The sequence below is a fragment of the Pseudorca crassidens genome, chromosome 12 (genome assembly GCF_039906515.1).
Source record: "Pseudorca crassidens isolate mPseCra1 chromosome 12, mPseCra1.hap1, whole genome shotgun sequence".
Lineage (NCBI taxonomy): Eukaryota > Metazoa > Chordata > Mammalia > Artiodactyla > Delphinidae > Pseudorca > Pseudorca crassidens.
The window spans coordinates 76,963,717-76,983,013 of record NC_090307.1 but is presented as its reverse complement, the minus strand read 5'-3'; the positions used below and the strand labels follow the sequence as shown (position 1 = coordinate 76,983,013).

The 19,297-nt window shown below is 45.6% G+C and overlaps 2 protein-coding genes across 8 annotated transcripts in view; both read right to left on the bottom strand.

Annotated features, from left to right (window-relative positions):
• The window catches only part of LOC137204069 (2'-5'-oligoadenylate synthase 3-like), a 41,092-nt gene extending 32,698 nt beyond the window's left edge, over window positions 1-8,394 (bottom strand). The window contains 6 exon segments of the mRNA XM_067701395.1: window positions 736-912; window positions 1,719-1,951; window positions 4,429-4,613; window positions 4,817-5,032; window positions 6,287-6,575; window positions 7,381-8,394. Coding sequence (XP_067557496.1) covers window positions 736-912; window positions 1,719-1,951; window positions 4,429-4,613; window positions 4,817-5,032; window positions 6,287-6,575; window positions 7,381-7,560 — 1,280 coding nt within the window. The 5' untranslated portion in view covers window positions 7,561-8,394.
• A 3,532-nt stretch (window positions 8,395-11,926) lies between these two features.
• Window positions 11,927-19,297, bottom strand: part of RPH3A (rabphilin 3A) — a 98,370-nt gene continuing 90,999 nt past the window's right edge. For all 7 annotated transcript variants that reach the window (XM_067700649.1, XM_067700648.1, XM_067700647.1 and 4 more), the window contains 3 exons: window positions 16,031-16,112; window positions 14,607-14,703; window positions 11,927-13,566 (listed from right to left, as the gene is read on the bottom strand). In XM_067700649.1, the coding sequence (XP_067556750.1) occupies window positions 13,436-13,566; window positions 14,607-14,703; window positions 16,031-16,112 (310 nt within the window). In that variant the 3' untranslated portion in view covers window positions 11,927-13,435. The remainder of the gene's footprint in view (window positions 13,567-14,606; window positions 14,704-16,030; window positions 16,113-19,297) is intronic.

Here is a 19,297-nt window from a genome sequence, read left to right as displayed (position 1 = left end):
ATGTCATCTTCCCTGAACTAATTTATGGAATTCTAATCAAATGCCTCCCCGTATTTTGGGTGAAATTTCACAAACAGAATATAATATTAACATAGAAATAGAGCCAAGAGAAGACATTGGTTTGGATAAAAACAGAGTTTTCTACAAGATATTAAGAATTAATACCAGGCTAGAGTAATTAGTCAAGGTACTATTAACTCAAGGATGCCAAAGTTGACCAATGGAACTGCGCAGACTCACACACAGACGGGCTCTGGACATATGTTAGAGGTGGCTTTTACAGAACAGTGGGGAAAGGATGGTCCCTTCAACAAATGCTGCTGGAATATTTGGTGACTCAAGCAAGTGCCCAAATCTCAGTGTATTATTATGAGAACAAGAATAAGACCCATCTCACAGGGATGCTGGAGGACTCAAAGGAGGAACAGTAATATGGAGAAGCCAAAGACTGTTTCCCAGCTACACACGTGACCAGTGACTCAGGTGGTAAGAACATGCTTGATCTTTTGTGCTTCCTTAAGGGAGTTTTTATTGACTGGACTTTTGTAAATGACAATGTGAGTTGGTAAGCCTATTGTCTAATCCGGTGATTCATTCTGGGGCAGAACACATGTGTAATTTTACATTTTCTAGTAACCACAGTAAAAGAGTACAAAGACAGAGATGAAATTCAATTTGATTTAATGCAGTATTTCTAGAAGTTGTTATTTCAACCTGCCATTAATATCAGGTCACATGAGGGAATCAGGAGGTCACACCGGCACCTTCCAGGTGCTGACTGGAGACCCATCCCAATTCTTACAGCATGAGTATCCCAGCCAGACTCTAACCTCTTGTGCCAGCAGCTGCCAGCCATATGGGTCTTTACCAGCCACATTTCCAGTAGGGTCAGCTGGGTCCAGAATCACAGGTCTGAAAAGCAACAGTTAGAGAGGGGCAGGTGAGTATGTGGGCTGTGTTGGGGGGGTCTAGAGCTCCTGGCAGAGCAAAATACCAACTTGGGCAGACTGGGACTCGGAGCAGCACTGCTCCCTGGGGTGTGTCCTGAATGCCCTCCCCTACGGTGGGCATTGGACACAAGGAGAAGGAGGCTTGCATTCGGGCCTTGATAGACCTGGGTTTGAATCTTACCTCTGCTCTTTATTAGTGGTGTGACCTTGGGCAGGTCACCTGAATCTCTAATCCTCAGTATCCTCATCAGTGAAATGGGGAGATTTGAATAACCCTACCTCAAAGCATGCTGTATGAGGATCTAGACAAGCATGTGAAGTGCTCAGAACAGTAACTGGAACATAACAAGGGGTCCATACATGTCAGTTTTAATAACCAAAATTTTACTATTCTGTTCGAGTGTGTTGGTCTTACAGCAAGCTCTTACTTCCTGGGAGCAGTCATTATTGTTGCTGTAGCTATTGTTATTTTAGTCAAATTTCAGGTATTTCACTCATTTTCTGTTAAGGTTTGGACAAGCTCTTATTTCTCCAAACCTCAGTCATCTGTAGAATGGTTAGCATATTGCCTGCCTCACTGGATTGGAGGTTATTATTTAAATTTATTATTTAAATCAGATGGTAGGAGTAAAGTGCCCAGCACAGTGATTGACAATAGATGATGATTAATAAATATGGATCCCTCTCACTTCCTACATTTCCAAGGTGCCACAGCTGTATTCATGGGTTCATTTATGTGGGGAGCTAAGCCATGTGGGGATAGAGTACCTGGGTTTTGCAAGTTGCCTTCTCAGGTATTGTCCAGTAATAGGGTTTTCAAAGTCATAATACTTTTCCCAGTAGATGCAGAGGTGCTGGTGCTTCAGGACTAATTCCAAAACAGTCTGAAATCCCTGAGCTGTGCTGAATCCTGTTTCCATGCTTCCTTGCTCCCAAGCATAGACTGTCAGAAGCTCCAGGGCATATTGTGGGGGCAGTTTTTTCCCACGCCTCATCTTACACTGAGAAGAGGAAAAAAAATTAGGAAAATGAGTTTGTTCAGCTTTTATGTGAAGAAGAGTTAATGCCTATTCTTCTCAACCTATTCCAGAAAATTGAGGAGTAAGAGATGGTTCCAAACTCATTCTACACCAAAACCAGACAAAGATATTACAAAAAATTATAGGCCTGATGATCATAGATGCAAAAATCCTCCACAAAATATTAGCAAAGCAAATTCAACAATATATTAAAAGATCATACACCATGATCAAGTTGGATATATTCCACGGATTCAAGGATGCTTCTGTATCCACAAATCAATCAACGTGATAACATAACGAAGGATAAAAAGCATATGACCATTTCCACAGATACAGAAAAAACATTTGAGAAAATTCAACAGCCTCTGTGATACAAAATCTTAACAAGGTGGGTATGGAGAGAACATAACTCAATATAGGCCCTATATGACCAACCCACAGCTAAACCATACTCAATGGTGAAGGCTAAAAGCTTTTCCTTTAAGATCAGGAACAAGACATATATGCCCACTCTCCCCACATATATTCAACATAGTATTGGAAGTCCGTCCATGGCAATCAGGCATGATAAAGAAACAAAATGCAGGGACTTCCCTGGTGGCGCAGTGGTTAAGAATCCGCCTGCCAATGCAGGGGACACGGGTTCGAGCCCTGCTCCGGGAAGATCCCACATGCCGCGGAGCGACTAAGCCCACCCCGTGTGCCACAACTACTGAGCCTGTGTGCTGCAACTACTGAAGCCCACGGGCCGAGAGCCCGTGCTCCACAACAAGAGAAGCCACCGCAATAAGAAGCCTGCGCACTGCAACGAAGAGTAGCCCCCACTCGCTGCAACTAGGGAAAGCCCACGCACAGCAACAAAGACCCAACAGATCCAAAAATAAATAAATAAAATAAATAAACTTTAAAAAAAACATTAAAAAAAGAAACAAAATGCATCCAAATTAAAACAGAAGAAGTTACACTATTGCTATTTGCAGATGACATGATACTATACATAGAAAACCCTAAAGATGCCACCAAAAAACTTTTAGAACTAAAAACTGAATACAGGAATATTGCAGGATACAAAAATAATATACAGAAATCTGTTGCATTTCTATACATGAATAACAAACTATCAGAAAGAGAAATTTAAAAACAATCTCATTTACAATTGCATCAAAAAGAAGAAAACTAGGAATAAATTTAACCATAAATGTGAAAGACCTGTACCCTGATAAGACTTTGATGAGAGAAACTGAAGATAACAAAAATAAAAGGAAAGATATACCATGCTCATGGATTCAAGGAATTAATATTGTTACAATGTGCATACTACCCAAAGCAATCTACATGGGCATCACTGTGGTATGTGATTTACTACTGCTGTGCCATGTTACTCTTTGCAAGTGAGAAAACAGGAGGGACAAGATGTTAATTCAGTTGCCCAAATTCGGACAGCTAGGAAGTGAACAGAAGAGTGTGTGTTGGGGGGTGGGGGCGTTAGCACTCATTAATTTGTTGAGTAATTACTTACTGAGAACCTATTATGTGCCAGGCACTGTTCTAGATTCTGGGGATACAGCAGTGAAGAAAATATACAAATCCCTTCTTTTATGTACATTTTTAGTGGGGAGACAGGCAATAAACAAATAAGCTCATGCAAAGGCCCTGAGGCTGGAGTAGAGTTTCCCTCTTGGAGGACTAACGAAGAGCAGAGCATGGCCTGGGGGAGTGCTGAGGGGGCAGAGATGGGGGTTCAGAGAGGTCGAGGGCAGATCCTGTGAGCCTCCCAAGTGACTTGGACCAGGGTGGGAGTGACTGAGGTGGTGATGGTTGATGATAATGGGTATATTTTAGATACAGGACCAAGCCATTTACAGACTGGCTGGATGTGTGTGTGTGTGTGTGTTTGTGTGTGTTTGTGTGTGTGTGTGTGTGTGTGTGTGTGTGTGTGTGTGAAAAAGGTAAGAAAGAGCCACGGTTTTGTCCAGAGTAACTGGAAGGGTGGAGTTGTTATTTCCTGATACGGGAAGACCAGGAAGAATGAGACACCTGAGTCCACTGGCACCTGTCCCGGGCCCTACCCTTCTTCTCCCTTTCCTTTTCCCTCCTCCCCACAACCTCTACTCTTCCACCTTCTTCCTCTCATCCTCTCCCTCCTTGTTCCCTGCCTTCTCCCCTCCTTCATGCTCTTTCTCTCTTTTCATCTCTGTCCATCTCCCTCCTTCCTCCCCCATCCTTTCAGATTCCTCTCCTTCTCCCGCTCCTCTTTCTTCTCTTCCCCACTCCTCTCCCCTCCCCTCCCCTTCCTTCTTCCCCCTCCCGATGCCTCATCCTTGCTTCCTCCCCACACCTCCCCCTCCTCCTTCCCTCCCTCTATTCCACCCCTCCCTCCTCCTCTTGTCCTCACTCTCTTCCCTCTCTCCCTCCTCCTCCTCCTCCACTCTCTGTCTGGATGGGACATGCCATACCATTTGGTACCAGTGCTTCACAAGGCGGATGAGGCTCTTCAGCTTGGTTGGACACTCCTTCAGGAAGGCTCGCTGCAGCTCCGTGAAGCAGGGGGAGAACTCGCCCTCTCTCCCCAGGAACTCACACTTTTGGATAAGCTGGACGTAGACTTTAGGGTCAGGCCTGTAGCCTTTGATCACCTGACCTGTTGGGAATTAATCCATAATGTGAAGATGTCAGCTTTTCTCTGAGTTTCTTTCAATCCCTCTGAGGAGACAAGCTCACTGACCATGGGGTGCAGTGGAAAGGTCAGCAGGCCCAGAGCCAGGAGGCCTGAGGGCCATACCCAGTCCTCGCCACTCCCATCTCCACTGCCGTCACCCCATCCAAGCCAGCATCATCTCTCACCTGGACACAGCAGAGATGGCAGCATCCTCCTTCCTGGATCCTCCACAGCCCATTCTCTACCTAGCACCCACAGAGGCCTTTTAAAACCTGATCCTTCCACTTCTTGCTTCCCAGGACATCCGAATAAAATCCAAAGTCCTCGCAGTGGCCCAGGAGGTTTGGTGTGACCTGTCTCCTGCCACCTCTGCTGTCTCACCTCTTGCCTTGATCCCTTTGCTACTTACTCTCCCGGTTATTTCACTTCTTCAAATATGCCAAGCTCATTCCTGTCTCAGGGCCTTTGCACTTGCTGTTTCCTCTTCCTGGAGCCCCCAGATCTTCCCAGGTTTGGCTTCCTCTCATCCCTCGAGCCTCGGGTCAGCAGTCACCTCCCTTGTTGCCCTGTCTAAACACTCCCTCTAAGCCCCATCATTCTCTTTTGAATCACCATATTTAGTTTTTGTCTCAACAAGTTATCCTTTCATTTATGGTATTTAAATTATTATCGTCAGGCTATAGGAGAGAAGTTCCCTGTCTGTCTCATTTATGGCCATAGAACAGTGCCTTGCGCATGGAAGGTACTCAGTGGAAATGAGCCTCAGAGATGTACTGCTTCCTGTCCCAATGTTCCTGCAGATTGTCTACAGATTCCAACCCTCAGATAAATTTGATGATATTCCCTTATGCTTTGGATAAAAGATGAAATTAACATATTGTGTTTACACCAGATATATGCTGCCTCAGTGTTTTGGGATTTATCTATTTTTTTAAATTGAAGTATAGTTGATTTACAATATTGTGTTAGTTTCAGGTGTCCAGCAAAGTGATTCAGTTACAAATATATAAGATATATTATAAGATATTGAATATAGTTCCCTATGCTATTCAGTAAAACCTCGCTGGTGATCTACTTTATATGTAGTAGTGTACATCTTTTGCTGCCTCATTTATAGAAAGGTAAGATTCACACAATTTGCCATAAGTAGAACTAGTAAGCCTGGCAGGTATTGTATAAGAAATGTCTTGAGCTTCCCTGGTGGCGCAGTGGTTAAGAGTCTGCCTGCCGATGCAGGGGACAGGGTTCGTGTCCCGATCCGGGAAGATCCCACGTGCCGCGGAGCGGCTGGGCCCGTGAGCCATGGCCGCTGAGCCTGCGCGTCCGGAGCCTGTGCTGCGCAACGGGAGAGGCCACAACAGTAAGAGGCCCGCGTACCGCAAAAAAAAAAAAAAAAAAAAAAAAAAAAAAAAAGTCTTACCCCCAAATTGTACCAATTTGTTGTTTAATGTCACTGTGGTGGCTGAATACGACCCTAGTTATCTTGCTCTGAGAGAGATGCTAAGATCTCCTCCTCATGTTGAAGGCATGTTTATGTTTTAATAGACTCTTGAACTGAGGAAGATTTCTGCTCAGAAACATGAAAAAAAAAAAAAAAAAAAAGAGGAAGAAGCCCTGACATAGGACAAAGGCTGAAACACCTTGTGACTGCTAACACAGGGCATCAAAGGAGGGCAGGACATCGAACTTTACCCCCTGGAGGAGCCGAGGGGACCTGAGCACGAAGCTGAGAGCACGGGGCTTCTTCCTTCACCGTTTCTGGACCTCAAACTCCACTTCAAATGTTTCCTTTCTTTGACAGGCTTCCAGCTGTCTCCTAATTTCCTTGATGGATCCTCTTCGGTGCTGAAGCTGTTCCCGAAAACTTGTGAGACTGGCGACGAAGACGACAAGGTCAGCATCTGATAGGCCCTTGAGGGTCGTGCCTTTGCCTGAGGAGCCACCCTAAAAAAGGTGGTGAGAATGAGAACTGACATTTATCACTGAGAAGAGCCTTCCTAAATAAAATGCTGAGAACAATCACTAACATTCTGAGTGCTAGCCACTGTTCTGAAGGCATTACCAGTCAACTCCTAGAATGCTCACAAGAACTCTATGATTTAGTTACTATTATTATCTGTTCTCATTTTCCAGATGGAGAAACAGATGCTGAGAGAGATTATGTATTGGCCCCATCATGCAGCTAGTAGGTGGCAGAGATGCAATTCACACCCTGGTTGCCTTTTTACAGGGTCTGTGTTCTTTATTCCTTGTTCTTTTTGACCTTATATAATTAATACTGTAGACTGGCCCATGGCTTATTTTACTTGATCTGCAAGCCCTGCAAAGTACTGGGAATTATGGATGATGAAATTGAGGCACAGAGAGGTTAAGTGACTCGCCCAAGATTTCACAGCAGCAGGTGCTATCTGCTTTCAAAACTTACACTCTTAACCAGCTCATGAATCTGCAGGAATGGTGTGTCCCCAGTCGATGATTAGCGGATTGTTGATACAGCTGGGCTTCAGTTTGTCTATCTCTGTAGTGGACATGACATAGGTGGTTTATAAACTTGACCTGGGCATTTGTTAAAAACTTACAGGTGGAGGCCCTCACCCCAGAAGCTACTTTCACAAGCTGTGGTTATAGTTTTGGCATGGATAAATCAGAAACCACCAGCCCCAGAGACCTCAACCTTTTGCTCTCTGTCTCTGTGGAAACACTTGCTCATTCAGCCCCCTTCTCCCCAGCCAGGCAGTTCTGGACTCACCTTCACAACTTTGGACACCCGAACAGGGTCAGGGGCCCATCGGAAACACCTCTCCTTCACGAAACTGCAGATGATGTGGATGGCTTCATTGACCTGCGTGCGGAAATCCTTGTCTGGCAGGTGGCGGTCTTCGATGAACTTGTCCAGTTGGTTGGCTCGGGTCTTTCTAAACTTCTTCATGATGCTCAGGCAGGGACAGGAGAGCCAGAGGCAGCAGAGTTGGCTGCCAAAACCTGTTAGCTTCTACCTCTTCCGCTGCCTGGGTCTAGGAGGCTGTTAGTTTCATTTTCTCGAAAGGGTAGAGCTGTGCCCTGAGTCTGGACTGTCACTGGTTTCCTTTCTTTGAAAGGGAGGAGCCATAACCTTGTTCTTTGCCTTTAAGAAATCAAAAACCCCTTCGACCCTGTGTCTCCCAGCTCTTTCCCCTGCTCTCTGAGACTTACTCTTCCTTTATCCAGCCCCCTAGAACATCAGGCCTTTCTTCAGACTGTTCTGAAAATGTTGCTTTTCAACCCAGCTTAGTACCTCACCCAAGAGAAGTCATAAGTAAAAACTTTTGGGGGGGTTTCCTTTGTCTTTTTTTGTTACCTACAAAATTGGTTTATGGTCTCCTATGATCTTTACAGCAGTACCTGCATATTATAAAAAGAAACATGTCAGAAAAATCAGGGAGCATAAAGACCATCCAGGATCCTAAACTTTGAAGACTACATCTATAAACATTTTGGTGGAGATCTTTCCAGATATTTTTTTCTAGGCTAACGCACACACACATACACACAAACTCTAACCATGTGTCTATTTTTTGTTAAACGACATTGTCCTATACTTTTCCCCCTTTTGATTAATAGACTTTATTTCCTAAAGAAGTTTTGGGTTTAAAAAATAATTGAAGTACAGAGTTCACTTATGTCCTCTCTCCTTCCACCCATAGTTTCCCCTGTTATCAAATTTGGTGTGGTACATTTGTTGCAAGATGAATTGATATTGACATGTTATTATTAAATAAAGTTCAAAGTTTACTTTAGGGTTCACACTACGTTGTACATTTCATGGGTTTGCCAAATCATAATGTGTTGTCTCCACCAATTATGAAATCATTGCAGAATAGTCTCACCTGTTGCTCCACGATCTCTGAGATTAGATGTTTCTTCTCTTCTAATATATGCATTCAGTGCTAAAAATTCTCCTCTAAGCACTGCTTTCACTGTGTCTCTAAATTTTATTTTATTTTTTCTTTTCCTTGAGTGTAAAATATTTTTTCAATGTCTCTTGAGACTTTTAGACCCATGTGTGTGTTAGAAGTGTGTTATTTAATCTCCAAAGACGTTGGAATTTTCCAGATCTTTCTTTTCTTGATTTCTTGTTTAATTCCATTGTGGTAAAGAGCATAACTTGTATGCTATCTATGCTTTTGAATCTGTTAAGGTGCGTTCTATGGCCCAGATGGTAGTCTATCTCGGTGAATATCCCACGTGAGCTTGAAAAGAATGTGTATTCTGCTGTTGTTGGGTGAAGCAGTCAGTGCCAATTAGCTATCTTTTTGAATCACCCTTGTCTTAACCAGCTCATCAATTAATTGACACTCCCCACTCCTTCTGTATAACATATTGACTTAATGCCTAAGGCATGTGGAACCATGAAGGGGATGGGCATTCATCTATGTGACACTCTATACATACAGTTGGAATGTATGTTTATCAAAGATTCTGTTTGCTCCCAAATGCTTTTTGGGCAATCGTACTTGTTAATGAAATATATACTTTTGACAAAATATATGTAAACAAATCCGACATGAGTGCGAAAGCCATCTGTCCTTAGAAAACCAGCACTGAATTCTTTGTAAAGATGTAATAAAGCCTAGTACCATAAAACAGTGCAGAGAATTAGGTATGAGTGAGACAACTCTAAAAGAACTGAGGGCATAATTGGAAAAATCCAGAATTAGGCCCTCATGTCTTTGCAGGTGACTTTACGTTCTTGTTTTCTTTAAAGAAACAGGAACAGGAAATTATAGATTGCTCATTCTTGTGTGTTTTATGCAAAACACATAATGCAGGACTGCAGTCAGGGGATCTGCCCTCAACGAGGTCTAGGTCTTCTTTGAATGACTGGGAAATGAAGGCATTATTTGTGGGCCCGGGGGACCACAAACGATGTCCTGCCTATACAGTTGAAGACCCACAGGAGGAAGGGACTTGCTCAAGCTCACATATCGTCCCCATTTTGCAGATGAGGAAACCGAGACTCAGAGAGGTTAGGTTCCACAGCTAGTAAGTGACAGTCAGGATCTGAATGTTGCACTGAGTGGATTAAAAAGCTGGTGTGCTTTTCTGGTCAGGTGATTTCTACCACACCACATTGCCTCTTACACTATGTTTGGTTTCAGTGGGGAAAAAAAGAAAATTAGTCAAGTTAGGTGTACTGATATTTATGAAAACTTTCCTCATGTGTATTCATCTCAGCCTGTTAAGCATGTCCCACGCCGAGGGAAGGAGATCTACCATTTCAGAGGTGGAAATTAGGCTTCTTCTCAGCTGCCTATGACTGACTGGCGGTGGCTGCCAGGGGTAGACTGCTGTGTTGAGAAGAATGCAGATGCTGCTAGTGGGTTCTGTGGGAAAAATGCCATATTGATTAGTGATCCACCCTGAGCACAGGGAAAGAGCGCAGCAAGTAGGGTTTCCTGCCATTCCGAAAGGCCTGTGTGGCCCTAGCTGGCACCCCTCTCCACTTAGTGGCAGCTGACTGAATCGTAGGTAAAATGATGGACTTTTAGGGCAGTGGTTTGCAAAGTCACGATAGAGGTGGGAAGCCCAAGCCATCAACCAGGAAATATTTTCAAATATACCTCTGGTCCCCGGGGTGTAGCAGAATCTGCAGGAAGGGGCGATGGTGGCAGGGAGAGCATGGGTAGTTTGAAAAATATATCTCCCCAGGTGATTCTAATATGCCAACTTCTGCCCCCAACAGTGAGAACCACCCTTCTGGGAGTGAGAAAAGGAAATTGCCTCAAACTTGGCATGGAAGAGAAATTTCCGTTGGATGGAATTGTCAGCTCCTTCTGAGAAGCAACCAATCTTCCTGATGAGTTGCTTAAGCTCTTTTGATGTAAGCTGAAAATCTCACTTGTAGTGAGTTTAAAAATCCTTCTGGAAAGTTACTTACTCACTAGCTCACTTTCAGGACTGTTGAGAATCTCAAGTAAGGGGTCATTTCTGAAAAGGCTCATCGCAGGATGGAAAGTGCTTCAATATAAAAGAGGTGTTTGGTGGTCTGCCTTCTTATCATCAGTGCGTTAAGAGCATTGCACAGGGGATCCAACGATCTAGCTCCTTTCCTGGCACTGCAGCCATGAGATGTTGGATGTGCCCATTCCCTTCTCTGGGCTTTGGGTTATTCATCTGTCAGATAAGTGAGCTGACTGAACCAGGCTCTGGCTCAACTCTGTGGTCTCTTTCAGCCTTGAAATTATCTCATTCCATGACCACTAGGGAGTTTTCCCCAAGGTTGGGTTAGTCGGGAAAAGATGAGGATGCTGCCTTCTTATTGGGTGGACACCAGCAAAAAGCATTCTTCCAGGAGAGCGTGAGGTCAGTCAAGTTGGCTGGAGCCCACCTTTCCAAGATGATATCCATCAGAAAGCAAACTTCACGGGGGCAGGGACCGCATCTGCCTTGTTTACTGCTGTATCCCCAGTGGCTGGAACATGGTAGATGCTCATTAACTACTGACTATCCAGGTACGTCATGTGTGTTGGTGGGGAGAAAAAGCTTCCAGAAACCAGAGAGGAAAAACCCAGGCCATCAGTTTTCCTGGATATTCCTACTTTATTTTTGGCTACATCATCACAAAGAAAGGCGATGGGCGGTTCTGCATGCACCAGAGGGCGTGTGTGTGTATGTGTGTAGTGTGTGTGTGTGTGTGTGTGTGTGTGTAGTGTGTGTGTGTGTGTGTGTGTGTGTAGTGTGTGTGTGTGTGTGTGTGTGTGTGTGTGTTCTAGCAGGAAGGTGCTTACATTTACCAGGGAGGGGGCGCGCCTGGACAGAGGCACTGTGAGCTAGCCGCATGCTGAGTCCAGCACCAATGCCAGCGTTAGGCCTGGGAGACACAGCCAGCATGCTTTCTCCTAAGGGCAAACCATGAACAGGAGGCGGGCTGAGAGTGGGCACTCCAAGGGGGCCACTGGAGAGAGAGGGTCAGGAGGGAAGATGGCAGCCAGGAAGCTGCTGGCCATCGTGGAGAAGGCGAAATACCTGGGGTCTAGAAAATGGTTATTCAAGGCAAGAAATCAATGACTTCCAATGACTTGTCAAGGGAGCTAGGGGTGGAGGGCCCAGAAATGGAAGGTTAAAAGATGTGTGTTTGGAGAAAGTGAGAGTTTTAGTGTCCCTCTGGCTACTTCTATAGATAATGGTGGGGTACTGGAGGGGGGGGGCAATTTTCATGAAGGAAGACTGACTGGAAATTGGGAAAAATCAAACCTTTCTCACAGGGCACTGAAGATGACCTAACCGTGAACCTTATAATGTTTGTCCTCGTTGCCTTTTCCTCCTTTGAAAAAAAAATTTTTTTTCTTAATTTTTAGGAAGAAAGACTGAACAATTCATGATGGAACAAAAGCCTTTGGTGTCAGGATCTGTCACTCTCTAAAGTTTTATGTCCATGATGGTGTTTTGTTCTCCTGACACAATGAAGAGGGTGCAAGAGATAGAGAGACAGAGAGACCAGAGGCGATTCTGAGTGAGAGACAGGATGCAAGAGAGTCTGAGAGAGAGAGAGAGAGAGAGAGAGAGAGAGAGAGGGAGAGGGGTGGGGGTGGGGGTGGGGGTCATTTGTTCATTTAGCTAAGAGCAAAGGAAGGAGAAAGGCTAGGGGCTTTGGAGAGGCCTCCTGGAACCCAGACCTCTGGTTTAAGCACGTTCTGCACCCACTTGGGGAGGCCAGGGGCTGAGAAAGCCCCTCTACGGGGTGTCTACACAGCTTGCAGGATGCTGCCATGCACCCAGGGCAGCGCCAGCAGCAGCCCAAGGCCCGAGGACACCCGGCTCTGCCAAGGGGAGAAGTGGGTGGTTGTAGAAGCTTAGACCTACATGGAAGTTCAGGGATTTGCCAGTTTCTCAGCATTTGCTGGTCAGGCTGATGAGAGGCGGCGAGGAGGCGAGGCTGTGTTAAGATACACTTTTCTGCTTTTGCTATTTTACCCCCTCAGAGAGGGAGAAAGGAGAAGGGGCAAGAGGTGGGAGTAGAGAGAAGAGGTGAGAGGGTGAGGAAGGGAGCGGTGAACGTGGCCTTGGGCTAAGGGAAGGGGAAAGAGGAGGGGGGGGAGGTGGGTGGTAGAGAATGGGAGCTCGTTTCTGCTAGGAAGCAAATAGGGGACATCCTGAAAGGGGGGGGGGCTACCCAGTTCCTTTGGGTATTCTGCATGGTCACTTCTTGATGCACCTGGAGCCGGGAGGGTATGTTCCTAGTCACCGGGGAGTTTAAACATGGGGGTCTGTTTTGTGGCAATTGGGGTGTATGATGTGAAGAGGTGGAGGGACCTGAGATGCTCTATTTCTGCCCAAATGCTTATCCTCACAGCCTTGTCTGGCTCTGCTGACAACTGAGGGTATAGGTGGATGTCGACATAGGAAACAAGTTGTGCATGTGTGTGTGTGTGTGTGTGTGTGTGTGTGTTATGTGCGTGTGTCCAAGGCCAGGAGGGTCTAAAAACAGTCCTAAATGATGAAGAGCCTCTGTAATTTACCCAGGCTGAGAGGTTGTTAAATTAACAACCTCCTTGTGAAAAATCTCCCCATCCCCATCCCTATGGCTCCATCCTGGAGGGATCAGAGAGGGGCTGCATTCAGAGCCCGCATCGCAGTGTTGAGGAGAGGGGAGGTTTTTGGTGGCAATGTCCAAGGTGCGGGGGAGACTTCAAAGGCAGGCTCCAGGAGTGATGGGGTTGGGGGAGGCGTAGAGAAGAGAGACCAGAGTGCAACGGGCAGCTGGGACAGGCTGTGGGGTGACGGGGCATGGGCTGGGGCATGGAGGTGGGGACCTGGGCGCCATCCTAATCGCTTGACACGTGGTTCTCATTCTGTAGCTGGTGCCAGCGTTCTATCTTCTTGTCCTTGTTTTTCAGACACTCGTACCAGTGTTTTAAGCGCTCTCCCTTGGCTGAGATCCCCAGCTGGCAGCCTCCTGGAGGACAAGATGGGAAGATAGGGGCAGGCAGTCAGAGTGGAAGGATGCACGGGAATCTCATTCTGGACCCAAGTGTCTAGTTGGGGAAAAACTGCCACCAAGCAGTGACCCACCCCCGCTCCAGCCACTTGGGATCCATTCTCTCTGGAGGTTGTGGTTATGATGTTATTATTACTACTGGCTTTCTCTGCCTACAGACTACCTATCAAGAACCTGCAATGGCTCCCTACTGTGGCATCAAGTCACAACTTCATTGTCTATTTTTAAAGACCTTCTTTAAGTCATCAATCCACTCACTGAAATTCTCTCGCACTACTTCTGGTACTCATCATCTATTTCCAGAGTCAGTTTCATCACCCTGCTCAATCCTGCCTGCACATCTTTGCTCTTGCTGTATCCGTTGTCTGGAATTCCCTCCCTACTCCACCTGTAATGACTCCTACTCCACCTCATTATTTGGAGGGGGACTGGGAACAGGAGAACCTTCATTCTGGACTTGCAAATAGATTAAGGAGACTTCCTTTGCACCCTATTTTCTCTTTTCCTTTTTCTTTTTTTTTTTTTTTGCGGTATGCGGGCCTCTCACTGTCGTGGCCTCTCCCCTTGCGGAGCACAGGCTCCGGATGCACAGGCTCAGCGGCCATGGCTCACGGGCCCAGCCGCTCCGCGGCATGTGGGATCTTCCCGGACTGGGGCATAAACCCGTGTCCCCTGCATTGGCAGGCGGACTCTCAACCACTGCGCCACCAGGGAAGCCCTACACCCTATTTTCTGCAGAGGCCACACGCTCCACTCTTCTGTAATTTAATTATTCTGCTGGAGGTGATTTGTTCAGCAAATAACCAATCGTGATCCAATCTTCCCAGCTTTGTAAGCCAAATTGGACCCAAGTGAGGACCATGGGTCCCGACTTAGCGTTTGGACAATGTAATTACCAAAGTAAAGCAGTGCCCTCAACCCTGTGCATCCCTGGGTAAGGCTCCCCTCTCCTGGGAGGATAGAGGATAGGGTTTTCCCCGGGAGCTGGGAGCACTCACCGATGTAATCATTGGACTTGCCAATGTCATAGTCCCAGACTGAGATGTCCAGTGACTTCTTCGCCAGGTCACTATGTTTGATGTCGTAGAAAAATTCCTAGATGCAGCAGAGGAAGACATGTGAGTGACAGGGTCCTCTGAGCCTTCGGCATCGGAAGCTAAGAGGCTGAGTCTTAGGGGTTCATGGACCAAGAGGAGGACCTTGTACTGGGTATCTGGAATCAAAGGGGCCTTTACCCCAGGCCTGAAGAACCCCTCTCAACTAACACTCCGTATAATAAAGCCCCCCAGACCCTATAATTCTCTTTTCAATGACACTGCTTGAAGTTGAGAAGACTGGTGGGGTGTTTCTAAGAGGGCTGGTCCTGGTCAAGTTTCCTTAAAGGCAGATAGCCATGAACTCAGTCCTTCCATTCTGATAGCTTCTGAAGTGGTTTTCCTCACTCTCCATTGTTCAGAGATTAAAGGTAGTTGAGGGTTAGGTGCCTATGTTTTCAGATAATCTGATTTTGTCAATAACTCTTCTGCCTAATCACAAAATTCATTCCTGTTCATCTTTAAAACGAACAAGGAAGCAAAAAAAAAAAAAAAAAAAAAAAACCCCACAAAAACCCATAACCAAAAACTTGTTATCTATCTACCCAAGAATGACCACTGTCAACATTCCCCATGTGTGACCATACTGGTGTCTGTTTTGAAAAATTAATATGAATTTTATACCATATGAAATATATGAGTATTGTATTATAGAAATATAATATGAATATACTGTACTGTGGCTTCCTTTTTCCATTTTATAACATATGGTAAAAACCAACTTTGTATGTTAGCAGGTTTTTTTTCCTACATCACCACTTTATTTTTATTTTTAATTGTTTTTCTGCATCACCACTTTTATGGCTTTGTCTAAGAGCTGTGTGGCTGGACCTAACCTAGTGCTCAACATTTGAGTATTTAGATGCCTGACAAGTCAACAGTGTGAATACAGAGGAATAAGCACATTCAATGGGTATCTAGATAGTGGCTTTAGCAGGACTGGATGCACTGAGGATGGAGGGAGAGGGAGAGGGAGAGGGCAGTGGCAACTGGGTGGGTGGTAAAGGGGACAACTGCCCCTATTTATTTGCTCAAATATCAGTATTATATACTATTAGAGTTGGTAAAGACATTGGTAAAAGACATTAATTCATTCTCTCTCCAAATATAGTGTCTTCCCTATGACATTCCAAATCTATAGGCTTTTGTTTTAGGCTTGATTTCCTCCAATGATGAGGAACTCATTCCTTCTTTAGATAATTCAAGCTGATCTATGTAAGAAAAAAAATTTTTTTTTTTTGTGCTTTACAACTTTCTAGCAGGGAATTTGTTCCTCCCTCACATATAGGAACTATCCCAGAGCATGGCAAAAAATGGGGCAGCCTTACCTCATTAAATTCAGGATTCAACGTTTTCTTCTTAATTTGAGTCTTATGTTTGGCTTTCTTTCCCATATCTGGTTTCAGCCAGCTGAGAGGAGACATGAGAGGCTATTATGGATGAAGTTTAATGAATAAGAACAGCCTCTTAATGACCCCAAAGGTCCTCCCAGTGTCAGGAGAATAATGAACAGATCAGAAAGTGAATCAACATTAATAATGACCAATGTGCATCAGAGCATCTACTTGGTGCCAGGCATTACCTAAGCACCTTATGCATATTTAATCCTCAACAAACCCTAGATGGTACAACCACCCATTTACATATAAGGAAACTGAGCGTTCAGAGTGAAGTTGAGACATGTGCCTCTGGTCACACAGCTGGGGACTCAACCCAGCTGTTGCCTCTGGAGTCTGTGCTCTTAGCTAGGACTTTCTCCCAATGGATCATTGAGAACCTGGAAGACGGTGCCTGGGGCTTCACTACTGATTATCTCTTAAGCTGCCCCCAGGTCCTGGGGAGATGATGAGGATATGGACAAAAGGGAGAAGATGCAAATCTGATTACGATCAGTCTCCTGTTCAAAACTATTCCATGGCTCTCCTTTGACCTAAAGGTGAAGTTCAAAATCCTTAATGTGGCCTTAAGGCTCTACGTGGTTGGGTCCCTGCTCCTGTCCAGCCTGATCTTGTGCCACGTGCTTCACCCCACACCCCATTCACTCTCCTTTCCATCCCAGGGCCTTTGCACATACTATTTCTTCTGCCTAGAAGGCTCTTCCCCCAGTGTAGACACAATGCATGACACGTAGTAGGTGCTCAATCAACATTTTCTGGGCGAATAAATAAAATGGGCTAAAAACTCTTAAGAGTTAGGACAATTGGATTCTGATGCAAGCTGTCACTAGCTGTGCAACTCTCAACATGAGTGTAATTTCGGCATGCCTCAGCGTCCCAATCTGTAGAGAAGGCAAACTTTTCTTTCTCACTCACAGAACTGCTTTTGAGGATAATCTGAAAGAAGAGATACAAAAGGGGATTTGAAAGGTACCAGATGCTGAACAAAAATAAAGGGCAATTCTGACTTTAAAAAACTTTGTTGGATCTTAAGTTGGTTAATGATCTCCTGTTTTCTTTTTTACAATGCCCACCAGGGCAGCTGATTCACTGGTGACCACTGCAACTCTACTTCTTCTGGAGGGTTGGGTAGATGGGAGAAGGGGTGGTGGGGAGAGTTATTTAAGAAAAACAATTTGCATGTGTCTGGGATTCAGTGGAGTACAGGACAGGAGCCCAGGAGCTAATGTTCTCTATTGGACCATGTGGGAAAATTAGAAAATTACACAAAATTACTCCTAGAAATCAAACGCGTTCCAGACATGTGTGTTCTTTTGTTAACTAAAATCCTCTTTCAAAGAAAATCTGGAGCAAAGTCCACTGTGGCCTGATTTGTAGCCATGACCTTAAGGGAAGCATTGATTTCTATTGTCAGAGGCAGTGCGGATGGGGGAAGGAGTGTCTCCCAGGTTGGAGAGATCATTAATAAACACTCTTTGCCATGAGTAAGATAGTGATAGTAATTATTTATACAGTAATGGCAGGTATTTGTTGAGCACCGACTCCATGAAAATGTATCTCTCAGGTCTCCAACTGCAGGGGGAGACTGACAAGCTGCTGGGCTCTGAATTCACCACTATGTTTTCATGTGGCCATGCTCCCCACAGGCTACTCTCAGCAAGTACCTGAGCCAGCAGCGACAGTAGGCAGCCCCATTTCTGGGAGATGCGGGGCTCCTCTAATGGGCGACTGCGCTCAAGGATTCCGCACCACAATGGTTGAAACTTAACAGAACTGCACTGCAGTCTAAGACTCTTCCTGCCCAACCATCCCCCCACTACCCCCCAGGAAGCAGACGTGCACCAGGCCTGTTGTCTCTATGGTCCTCCTCCAGCTCTCTCTCAATTTTCCTTCCCAGGCGCTTTCCCCAGCAAATCTCTTAGCATCTCATCTAGTCTTGGTGTCTGCTTCTTGGAGGACAGGACCAAATGACCAATACTACTCTTCCCATTTCATAGATGAGGACATAGAGGCCCAGAGATGTTAAGGCATGAGCCCAAGGTCACACAGCTGGAGAATATTGAAGACTATTGGATCTGGGATTCAAACCCGGGCAGTCTGGACCCAGAGCTCAGGCTCTCAACAACAACCACATAAACACACATTTTACTGCCACAAGCAAGGCAGAATTCTATTCAGAGTAGCTAAATGTTTCTGTACCAGGCGTAATTTTATTCCTTTTATATGGTATCTCATTTGAGCCTTATGGCCACTCTTGGAAATAAGTGGACTTGTTTTTTCCACTTTACCAATGAAGAATCTGAGGCTCAGAGACATCAAATAACTTGCTTACAGTTACATAGCTGGTAGCTGGCAGAGATGGGAGGTGCATCCCATGTCTGATTCAATGGCGGCTTGGAGAATGTGCCTGAAGGACCTCCAACTACAGGGAACATAAATGACCAAGGCCCCAGCTGCCGCGCTTGGAAATCCATGCCATGTTTGTGCCAAGCCACACTCCCAGCTGACTACCGAACATGGCAGGGATACCTATGGCAGGCCTACTCCTAGGAGACATGGGCCTCATGTGATGGCCAGTTTTGGCTTGAGGACTTCCTGATGGCTTTGCTGAACTTGCATCTGGGATGCTTCCACCCATCCCTCCCTCCCTTGTCCCCTCACTTAGGGTCAGACTCGAATGGCCGTCTAACTGCTGTCCCATTTCCCCTGACTCTCCCCCTACTTTCCCTCACACAGGCATTTCTCCTCTGTTTAATCCCCTCTTGGCATCTTCTCAGAGGACCCAGAACACAAAGTCTCTCTTATTCCCCATGACTGAGATAACTGGAATAACCCCAAAGCCTAAGGTCTTTTCTTTGAGCATTTCCAGACTGAATCCAGAAAAAGTCAGGTTGCTTCTTTGGTGGTGGGGCTCTGGACTCTGGAGGGATGTGTTGCTGATTCCCAGGTGCTACAAATGGGATTACTGTAACCTTGCTGACCACCCCTCTCCCACAGGAGGAGAGCCACAAAACTTCTCACATGGGTGGGTGACACACCAGGCTGACTGAGACTCCAGACTCACACTCACTGGTTCTGGGCATCCGTCTCACTGTGTGACCTTGGGCAGGTTCTTTGCCCTCTCTGGGCCTCAATGTACAATGATCTTGGGGAAGCTCTCTGGTTCTCTCTTTGCAAGGATCTAGGACCCCCCTCTGG